The sequence below is a fragment of the Equus asinus genome, chromosome 3 (genome assembly GCF_041296235.1).
Source record: "Equus asinus isolate D_3611 breed Donkey chromosome 3, EquAss-T2T_v2, whole genome shotgun sequence".
Taxonomy (NCBI): domain Eukaryota; kingdom Metazoa; phylum Chordata; class Mammalia; order Perissodactyla; family Equidae; genus Equus; species Equus asinus.
Window position 1 is genome coordinate 54,693,959 of NC_091792.1, and position 11,415 is coordinate 54,705,373.

At 46.0% G+C, this 11,415-nt stretch overlaps 1 protein-coding gene across 7 annotated transcripts in view; it reads right to left on the reverse strand.

Moving 5' to 3' along the window:
- The window catches only part of SH3RF1 (SH3 domain containing ring finger 1), a 164,494-nt gene extending 160,401 nt beyond the window's left edge, over positions 1–4,093 (reverse strand). For all 7 annotated transcript variants that reach the window (XR_011502012.1, XR_011502013.1, XR_011502011.1 and 4 more), the window contains exons 1-2: positions 3,765–4,093; positions 1,771–2,258 (exon numbers count right to left, since the gene is read on the reverse strand). Coding sequence is in view for 4 of the 7 variants with exons in the window: in XM_070505054.1 (XP_070361155.1) it covers positions 1,771–2,163 (393 nt within the window). In the remaining 3 variants the exon portion in view is untranslated. The remainder of the gene's footprint in view (positions 1–1,770; positions 2,259–3,764) is intronic.
- Positions 4,094–11,415: the final 7,322 nt, after the last annotated feature.

The window sequence follows — 11,415 nt, forward strand, 5'->3', positions numbered from 1 at the left end:
TGAAGATAACTTACCTAAGAAAAGGGAAGCTCTATTTTGGGAGCTTAGCAGTTCAAATAAATGAACATTACAGCACTACATAGTCAATTTCTATGTTAGAAAGAGAACTTAAATTCAAAGGATGTTTAGTTGAATGCTTGAGCCCTCTTCTTGCACTCCTTTTTATCAGTAATCAAACATTCAATGCATTCCTCCCAACAGGTAAGGCAATGTGTCAACAACTAAGCTACTTCTACTCGCAGCCAGAAGCTTTGCCTTCTCTAGTCTAATTGACAAGGAAACAAAATCTCTCCAAAGAAGCAAACCTACTCCCTAATTAAGCTAAGCAGACCTATTCAGGTGTCTCAGAAATGATCAACTTGATCACTGGTTCTGAGTTTAAAATATTCATGAGTCCGTATACATTAATCAAGGCACCAGTAAACTCCATAAAAACAATGAAATCTAAGAGCAGTGCTATAAGCAGACCAATTTCACCACATGTGGGCTTCAAATATGGAAAGAAAATCTCCCCACCCAAATTCCCGCTATCTTGAAAAAAAAATTAAATATGAATCAAAAGAAATCTGACAGCTCAGTGATGTAAAAGGTTTTCTAGTGATTAACATGCTTTATATACCTTATATCTAGTGATGTAAATACTTTATATTATTTGTAAAAGAGGGGCTTGAGAAGGAAGTAGGGGAATGGTTATAAGGCAGTTACTCTGTTACAGCTGATATTCACATCTGTGAATTTACACCATCTAATGCCATTCCGAGGGGCTGTTCCTACATTAAATGAAAGAAGTCAGTTTTGAGTGTTTACTACGAATATTTGAAAAATATATTTTCATTCAGATTAACTGTTCTTTAAAAACAGATTCTATCAGTTTGGCCAATTACCAAAATTGATTCTTTCAACAAAAATTGAATTGTTTTAATTATCTCATGTCCCTAACTACTTTTTATTTTTACAAAAATCAGAACAGCATGCCTTATTGGGGTACCATCACCCACAACGTAATTTAGGTGTATTCAGAATACCTCACCGTCTAGAAATTGAAGTTATAGTAACTGTCCAAATACTTAGCTTCCCTTAAAATTATTTCAGCCCAAACCCAAAACCCAAGAAAAATCATTTTGGTGGAAACAGTTCATTTCACTCCCTGTTAAACCCAACATAAAGCTAGATTCTCTGCCGTTTTAACATAGTACTAAATGACATTTGGTTGCTACAGCAACGAAGCTCTGCTACCTGTGGCCATGATTTGTGAAGAATTCCTCCAACCAGTGAATTCTGTGCTGTGCATTCATAAAACCAACAGAATAGCTCTAAGCAACATAAAAATTAAGGCTTGATTTCCTACTTATGATTTACCCACACACAGATCTAGGGTATGTATACATGTATGTAGACATTCATATATAATTATGACTCTCCCAACTCCACCAAAAGGGTAAAACCATACCAAGTTTCCATTTTAAAATAGGCATTAAAAATCCACTGTTTTAGATTTCATTGACTAATTTCCACCTGTTTCCCAAAATTTATCTTAAAAGGTAACAGAGACTATCTGGAGAGAATTTTAAAAACAAGAAAACGTATAATTTATATGCAATCTCATTCCAAAAGGAAAAAAATTTCCTGAGGCACAATTTCCTATATGTTCCAGTAAGGGTGGCTTCCTTAGCAATGAGCTGATTTAGAAAACATCGAGCCAAAGAATAAAGGAAAAAAATGGGGTCCTCACCACCTTTATTCCCCACACTGCTTCTGCAGGCTACTCACCCTCACTGGGGGGCTCCAGGCTTGCACCCGTGGCTGCTGTCCACCCTGGGAGCTCTGCAGATCTTTTGAGCTACAATTAGCCACCGTGCTGCTCTGAGCCCTTAATGCATTTGTGCAGTTCGTCCCACTGCCCCCACCAGGGCCAGGTTTCCAAGGCCTCTGCTTGATGCCATCCAGGAGTCTGACTAGCAAGATGTTACTTGGAAGCTCCTCAACACCCGAGCCAACGAGAGTCCTGCACTCAGGACATCTGAGTTCATTTCGGGAACCTACAATCCCCAGCAAACATCGTTTGCAAAAGGTATGCTGGCAAGGCAAGACCTTTGCAGAAGCATCAAGCCGCTCTAGACATACAGGACACTCCAGAAGATCCAACAAGGCAGATTCATCCATCTTTCTCTAGTTTACTGCAGAAAAAGCTTCAGAAATGTTCATAGTTGTGTGCATCCCTTAAAGTGATTCATGTAACATCCATTTCAGACTTTGCTCTGGAGTCATGGGAGGAGAGGGAGAAAAGACAGAAAATTTGTATTGTTATCTGGAGAAAAGGTTCACAGAGGAGCCAAGAACCAAAAAGTACACAAAAAGGCTTCCTCTGAATAGTGTAGCTTTGCTTTGGAATGTAGTTCCTGGACTCACATATCAACAATTAAGGATAAAACAGGCTTTTTAAACAATTCAAAATTAACCTCTAAAGATATCTAGGAGTTCACTATGCAGAAACGGCTATCAAGTACTACACAGGATTCCTGCAATAAATAGGTGTTATGAAATGCAATAAAGAACATAATTTCTTCAGCTCTCAAAGTGATATTAGCTGCCTTAATAAAAATCCTCAACTCATATGAGAAGCTGAACAGAGGCAATTCAAAGTTTCCTCTACCTGAAATTATTTTTAAATACAACAAAGTTGTCAATATTTAAGCCGCTTCAGTGTTTAAGAAACCACGCTTGACGTGATTACTGTGGTAAATGATCCCAGTATCAATATTTAATATTAAATCTCAGTATTTAATACACGCTTCTTCCTTGGTCTTAAAAACAGAACTGTTTAATCTTGCCCAACCAAAATGAGCTGAAGGTTGACAATTCTAAAGGACACAGCTAAAGATTGGCTTGAAAGCAGCTAAAATATAAAAGCACCCTTCAGAGCAGCGGTTGACAAACTCTGAAACGGATTTCTGAACGGCCTGTCCTAATCCCATTCAGAAAATCTGGCAAAATTATCACCCAAAGAATTTGACAATGGAATGCTGGCCTGAAAACTGTGAGCGTAATCTGAAAACGGGGCCATTCAAGAAAAAGCACTTAAACCAGTGAGTGCGCCGCTTCCCCCCCCCCCCCCCCCCCCCCCCCCCCGGCAATCAATGTAAACGTGAACGCCTAGGAGAAAGGGGGGGATGAAGATGTTGATGGAAGCATTAACAGCTGCTCTTGACAGGGCCCGGCGGGGGGGAGGGGGGGGCGCGGGCGGCGCCCCTCTCCCACGCAGCCCGGCACAGGTACTCCGAGCCGCAGGACGCACCCCGGAGCCAGGTGTCGGCGGCACCGGGCAGGGGACGGTCCTGGGCTGGGGCTGCGGCCCGGCGCGGCCGGAACGGGGCTCTCCTTCAACAGCCTCATCTCCGCCTCCCTTTGGGTCAGCCCGGGCACAAACATCCCCCCGCACGACGGCTGGAAGTTTTCAAGGACTTAAAGATGAATTCGCAGCCTTAAGTTGCGAAAGTCAGACCCCTAAAGTGCCACCGGGAAAGAACCCGAACCCCGCAGAGAGGAGCTGGGCGTCCCCAGGGAGACCGAGCCAGCGGAGGGCAGGGGGCGCAGGGCTGCGCCCGGGAGAGCCGGCCCGCAGCCCGGGCAGCTTCCCGCCGGGAGAAGGCAGCGAGGCCGCGGCTCCGGGCCCACGGGGACCCCGGGGACTGGGGGGAACCAAGAGAGTGACCCGCGCAGAGGGGGCGCCCCGGCCACCGCCTCCTCGGGGCCCCGCGCCCTACCTCGCGCCGCGGCTCCTCCTCTTTGTTCGTGGCCCCGCAGCAGCAGTGGCGGCCGAGGAGATGCGGCCCCACCGCGTCCGGCGCGCTCGTCGCTCGCAGTGGCTCTGACGCCGCCGCCGCGGCACCGGGAGACTCCTCTCGGCTGCCCCCTCCTGCGCGCACTCACGCAGCCGCCGCCGCCACCTCCCACTTTCCCAGCCCCGGAGGGCGGAGGACGCGGAGGAGGACGAGGAGGAGGAGGTGGTAGAGGAGGAGGAGGAGCAGGAGGAGCAGGAGAAGGCCGAGGCGCAGCCGGCGCCCGGGGCGCGAGGGGCGGCCCGCAGCACAGCGCCTCCCCCGGGGCGGGCGCGCCTCCTCCGGGAAGCGCGGGCCGGCCGCGCCCTCCTCCCGGCGCCAAGGTACCTGCGCGCCGGGCCCCGCCGGTGCCCGGGCGGCGGCCTGAGGGGGCGCGCGAGAGCCCAGAGTCCGGGCAGCGGGGTCCCCGGGGGGAGGGGGGGGGCGAGAAGGGAGGTTTGGGGACAGACGCCTCCGCCTGAGCAAAACACGCCCGAAAAATGGAGCAATCGCAGAGGGGGAGCGTGGGGAGGGGCGGCGGAGAGAAGCAGGCCGGCGCCACAGGGCAGGGGCCGGCCACGTCGTCCTCCTGCCCGGCGGTGCCAGGCGGCCGCGAGCGACGATCGGGGCGGGCCCGGCGCGGCGCGGGAGGGGCTGGGTCCCGGGAACGGACGGGAGCAGCCCGGGCGGGACGGGAGCCCAATTTGCGTTGCCTCGGTTCGCCCTGCCCTAGAGAGACGCTTGGGAGAGGACTAGCCAGAGGTCATTAACCCTTACGTCCCGGAGAGGCATGCGGAATGCGTGCGGGGACAGTGCCAGCGCAGCTGTCCACCCGCCAGCTCCCGGGCCGCCGCCGCCCAGCCTGGCCCCCCAGCGGCCCGCACCCGGGCATCACGCCGCCTCCCCCCGGACCCAGACCCGAGCAAACTGGAGGACTGCTGCCGCAGAAACTCAAAACGGGAAGGGAGAGAGCCTAGGAAATCAGCAGTGTGGGTTTAAAACCCAGCCTTGGGAGGCCTTGCTATACCTGCCCTAAAAAGGGAAAATTCAAAGTCTGACCTCAGGTGAGCTGGCACCGCGAAGCCAGCTAAGAGGCGCCTCTTTTATCTGAGCCGGGGAGGCAGCCGGAACCGTCACTGTAATCTTTGTTTTGGTTGCCCCAGGCACACACCTGTAAACTCTGAGCTGTAGTTTTGAAAAACATATCCACAGGTTTTGAGGTTGGTTGTTCAGACTCAATTCAGAGGGAAAACAGAATTTTGTCATTATCTCCAAGTTGTCATTATTTTATTTGCATTTACCATCAATTTACAAAAAGTAATCCCAAACACCCTCCCTCGAAGGTGTGCAGAAACTAGGTGAAAATAAGGAGAAAGGGTTGCTGATATTATGCGGGAATCCCTTCCTGGCCACCAACCAGGCTGACATTTTGAAGGAGTCAGATTATTTTCTAGTCTCCAGCCATTGCCAAGGCTAAACCATTCAAGACAAGTGAGAATCACCTAAGGAAGAAAAAATTATAACCGCTAACAACTATTGATCATTCTCTGTATGCCAGTCACTGTGCTAGACATTTTACTTGCATTAATTCTATCTTCATTGCAACCCTGTCCATCATCCCCCCTTAGCTTTGTTCTAAGTAGATTAATATGCTGAGAATCATACTGTGTGAATACCAGAAATAATCGCCTACTTCCCCCTCCTTTAGAAGTGAGCAAATACACATGCATTTGAGCTGAGAAAGCAAGGGAAGGAATGAACAGAATGGAGAATTTTTAATCCGATAGTCTACAAACAAGGCACTCTGAAAGTGACTACTTAGCCCATATATTTCTGCATCTGGAGCTGTGCAGATGAAGGAGAGTCTGACTGGAAGGTTACAGTCAGTAAACAGATAAACATTATCATGTGCAGTTTACACTTATTAAAACTGAAGCTCACATAGGTTCGTGTCATCCCCACATCACACAATAAGTAATGTTGAACCAAGACTCAGCCTCAGGTCTCTGGATGCCAAGTCCCCTCTCTTTTGCACATCAACTCAGGCAAAACCGAGCACACTGTCTCTTGCCACCCAAGGGAAAGATGACACTGTTGATCATGTTACTCTGGAGAGCAAGGGACAATTTTTTGTTTTGTTTTGGGTTTTTGTTTGTCTTTACAGAGAACAGTATACAAGGTCAGGGTGGAATGGTGCAGCTCTTGAAACCAGACAAGAAAATCAGTCACACCCATGAAGACAGTGTCCCAGACTGTAGTGATCAAAGAAGCCCACACACATCCCCTGAATATTAGCTGGAACATGGTTGCAGTTCTTTGAATGTCCCTGGTGCCAGTTCACTATATTTTTTAGAACACAACTCTTTTATTAGCCTTAATTACTCTAGCTGTAAAATGAAGTTTTAGGAAAATTACGTTAACCTCTTGAGCCATTGTCATTGCAAATAATCCATAATCAATCTATAAATCAAAATTTGAGATGAGTTTATTATGAGCCTGGTCTGAGGACTATCGTCTGGGGGGCTTCCTTCCCCCAAGGAAAGAAGCACACCACAGAACTGGAGTGTACAGAGTGGTTATATACTGTCTTGGAACAAAATGCATGCATCACGTATGACAGGAGTATCTCTTTTACTACTGTCATGAGATGCTTAGCTGGCACAGCAGGTCAGTGGTCACAAGGTGGGCACAGCAGGTCAGTGGTCAGCAGGAGAGTGGTCACAAGGTGAACACAGCAGGTCTGTAACTGATCCTTAGTTTCTAGGAAGAGATGCTTATCCTTAAGGAAATGCCGACATGGGGGAAAGCTACATCCCTATCTTTAAAGGGCATCATTCTTGTCTTTGGGACGTTGTAGACGTTTAAAGCAGATGTACAACGCATGTTCAACAGGCCACATCAGGCCCTTTTGGAAAAACAAGTTCCGGCTGAATTAGTTTTAAACCAAATAGCTTCCTCATATACTGCAGTATATCTTATTGCTTTTCATTTATTCATCACCATCTTCCTTCTGTCAAATGGTGAAAAAAGAATACCTTCCTTAGAGTGTTATTGGAGGATTCAGTGAGACAATGTGCTGGGTCTTTGTACTCTATACACCTCCATTAAAGGAGGGTATCATCATTGTCCTTATCTGCCAAGAATTACCCAGACAGTTATCCTGGGCAAAATTCTTTCTTCCCAGGGTCTTTTTTTTTTTGAGGAAGATTAGCCCTGAGCTAACTGCTGCCAATCCTCCTTTTCACTGAGGAAGACTGGCCCTGACCTAACATCCATGCCCATCTTCCTCTACTTTATATGTGGGACGCCTACCACAGCGTGACATGCCAAGCGGTGCCATGTCTGCACCCGGGATCTGAACCGGCGAACCCTGGCCGCCAAAGTGGAACTGCGCACTTAACCGCTGCGCCACCGGCCTGGCCCCTCCCAGGGTCTTAAAAAAATCTGAGAACACTAATAATTGCAAAATCCTGTCAAGAGAATAGTGTAGTGAAAAGGACAGTTAGGGAAAGAGAAGCATGTTCATCTTACCATTTCTGGGAACTGAACATGAAGAAAAGAATGTAAGCGTGATATACTTATGGCCCCTGTGACTTTGAGTAGATCCAGGAAAAATATAAACTCACTCTGTACATAATAATGATAGCTTGGATTTATCCAGTTCTTATCCTCCGAGACTTCAAAGTACTTTCATATATGTTATCTCATTTATCTTCCCAGCATCCCCCTGAAGCAGTAAAGACAGATATAATCATCTGCATGTTGCAGATGGGAAAAAATGAAGTGTAGAGAAGTTATTGCTCTTAGTGATGTTATGACACAAATTGGGCTTTTAAACTCCCAGTCCAGAGCACTCTTTTGTGAGCTTTAGTATCATGTTTACACATGCATATATATATATACATTTGTCTGATCATCATTTTCCTTCAAACTTTACTCCTCCAGTTGCCGCAATATTGGTAAATGGCAGCACTATTTACCCAGTTGTTTAAACTAGGAATCCAGGGACCATCTTTGATTTCTCCCTATTCCTCTCCATCCCTCTCCATCAACAAGTCTGCCAGCGATCCCCTGCTGGCAGGGACAGTATTTATAGGCTTGCGCCATATCTTAAGCTCATTTCTTACCTCAAGGAAATATATTTCAATTTCTACCACTTCCATTTGCCCCCATTGCACCTTTATTTAAGCTGCCATCACTCTTTGCCCCTGGCCCTCCTAGCCAGCTTCTCTGCTTCCACTGCTGTCCCCACAATCTTGCCCTGAATGTAGTGACATTCAGAGAAAGCTATAAAAAAAATGCATAACAGATCATATTACTCCCTTTCTCAAAACTCATCAGTTTTTCCCACTATACTTGGAATAAAAATCAAATGCCCTCCACATGTCACAAGCTGCTATGTCACCTGGACTCTGTACCATCATGCTCTACCAATCCACTCCGTTTATCTTCTTTTTTTTTTTTTTGAGGAAGATTAGCCCTGAGCTAACATCCACTGCCAATCCTCCTCTTTTTGTTGAGGAAGAGTGGCCCTGAGCTAACATCTATGCCCATCTTCCTCTACTTTATATGTGGGATGCCTGCCACAGCATGGCTTGATAAGCAGTGCATAGGACCACGCCCGGGATCTGAACCAGTGAACCCCAGGCCACCAAAGCAGGGTGCACAAACTTAACCACTATGCCACTGGGCCAGCTCCCGTTTATCTTCTTTATAGTACTTTTCACAGTCTAATTTTTTTTTAAAGATTTTATTTTTCCTTTTTCTCCCCAAAGCCCCCTGGTAAATAGTTGCATATTTTTAGCTGTGGGTCCTTCTAGTTGTGGCATGTGGGATGCCTTCCCCCCCCTCCGCCCCCCCCCGCCATGGCCCGATGAGCAGTGCCAGCAAAACCCTGGACCACTGAAGCAGACTGGGCCAACTTAACCACTTGGCCACGGGGCTGGCCCCTCACAATCTAATTTTTTGATTGATTATTTATTGCCTATCTTACCTTACCTGAATATAAGCTCCCTGAAGGCATGGACTGGGTCTGTCTTCTTCACCATTGTATCCTTGACAGCTAATCCATAGTGGGTACCAGTGAATCATTTTCAAAGAAGGAATTAATATTAATAAGAAGGACTTATATTTGTTACCATCCTAAAGCTACATATATACTTAGTACTACACTGCCCTACAGACAGGAAATTGGGTAGGCAATGTTCCAAATTCCATTGGGTTTTTCTACTATCAATTAGTTTTTATGTAGATGATGAGGACACATGATTCTTCCTCTTATATTTCACAGTTAAGCTGGAGAAATGCCAGCTGTGTAACACAGAACATAAATGCAATGCCAGTTTGTCTTCATTCTAGGTCTTAGTTAATGGTGTCACTATCTACTGAGTTCCCCAAGCCAGCAAGAAAACGCAGAGTTATCTTCAATTCCTCCTTCTGCCTGTGCTCCCTCCGCCACCTCCCATCCAGATAGATGATCCAGAGATCATCCAAAGTGCTTCTTAAATGTGTCCCTTCCTCCCAATCCTTATTTCAGGCCTGGTTACCTCCTACTTGAGCAATAACTACTTTCCCTGCTTTCAGTCTCTTCAGGGTACTTGATTCTGGAGAGAGCTTTGGGATCCAAGGCTCCTCCATCTATTAATTGGGCAAGTTTCTAGTCTTCTGTGCCTGAGTTCTTCCTGTACAATGGGCGTAATACTATTGCATCCCTCAGGGATTTTGTGGAGATTTTATGTAAGTTAATAAAAATAGAATGATTGGAACTATGCCCAACACATGGTAAGTGCTTACTAAATGACAGTTAATATTATTATTTTTATTAGAATCTAGATTCAAACCTGGATCCATTACCTGTTAACTGAATGACTTTGCAAATTTCTTTAATTTTCTGAGTTTCAACTTCCTTATCTATACAAATGGATATAATGTTATCCATTTGAAAGTTTGTTGTAAAAAGTTAATGGCAAAACTTATTGAAAAATCTAGCAGAGCGCCTTTCTGGCACATAGTGGGGACTCAACAAAATGCTTGTTTTCTTGCCTCCTTGTCTCTGTATCTGTCCGCATCTATTTCTGTCTAATTGGAGAATGGATTGGATTGTCTCTAAGGTTCTTTCTAGCATTAAAAGTTTGTCTCCATCCTAAATTGCATCAAGGACATCTAAGAGCAATGGAATCCCCTTGTAAAAAGCCAAGTGGTCTTGAGGCACCATAGCTGTCAGGAAGCGGGCTCTTAACCCAGAGAAGCTATTTTGGTCTGCAGTAGTGGGAAGGTGGTGCGAACTCCACTGTCTGGCAAAAAATCTGAGCAGATGGAATATTTATAGGCACTCTCCGAGGATTTCAGTTCAATCAGATTGGATGCTAGGGAGAAAAACCGATGAGTGGGAGGTAACTGAACTGCATCTTCCTCCAGCCTTCTTGAAACAAGTCTGAACATTTGAGGAGCTGTTTGACAGCGGAACACCTGGGGAGAGCTAGTGTTCTCTAAGTTGACTCTAATTCTAACCCAGGCTTCAGGGAGTGGTTCTTGAGGTTTAGTACAGTGGGAATCGCCTGCAAAGCTCTTTAAAAATGCAGACACTCTACCCTCTCCCTAGAGATTCTCACTTAGTAGGTCTAGCATGGATTCAAGAATCAGATGATTCTAATGTAGATGGTGCTGGGACCACAGTTTGAAAAATGCTGAACTAGAGTCGCCCAGAGGAATGTTCAAGAGAGGTACCCCAGGCACTGACAAGAGAAACTAATCTATAAAGGGGCCTCTAGGGCTTTGGTTTTATTAAGAAGGATATAGGAGCTTGGAGCCATTGCTGATTTGCTGAGGACAATGGGAGAGCGAGTGAGTGTTGCCACTGCCATTCATTCCAGTCTGCCCCCATCTTCCCTGCCCACTCCAACCAGTGTTCAGCATCTCCTCTTAATAAATGCTGGAATATCAGTTTAAAAGGGAGTCGAAACCTTAGGCTGCCCAGAGAAACACACATGCCTGGCCCCAAGTTACCCCACGACCCCGAATGTGGACTAGGGTCACCCACATCAAGCCTCAGAAGGTCCTGTTGTTTAGTACTGTTAAACTTCAATGAAAACATCCTGAAAAACTAGATGCCCCTAATATATTTCTGACCCAAGTTCAAAGATAAATTTAACCTATATGGGAAAAATATAATAGGATTTCTTCCTTTCTATTAAAAATACTTTCTCTTGTCAAATTCCATTATCGTTTCAAAAGTTTAAACCTTAAAGTGGTCTTTTTGCTTCTAAGCAAACTTTACCTAACAAACTCTCAGAGAGTAGATAAATATCCATTACTTTATCTAACCATCTTCGGGAAATGAAATTCCGTAATCTTCCTTGGTAACCCATCTTTATATATTAAAAATTGTTTATCAGCCAGCCTCATGGCCAAGTGGTTAAGTTCACGCGCTCTGCTTCGGCGGCCCAGGGTTTCACCAGTAAGGATCCTGGGCGCGGACATGGTACAGCTCATCAAGCCATGCTGGGGTGGCATCCCACATGCCACAACTAGAAGGACCCACAACTAAAAATACACAAATATGTACCACGGGGCTTTGGGAGAAAAAGGAAAAATAAAA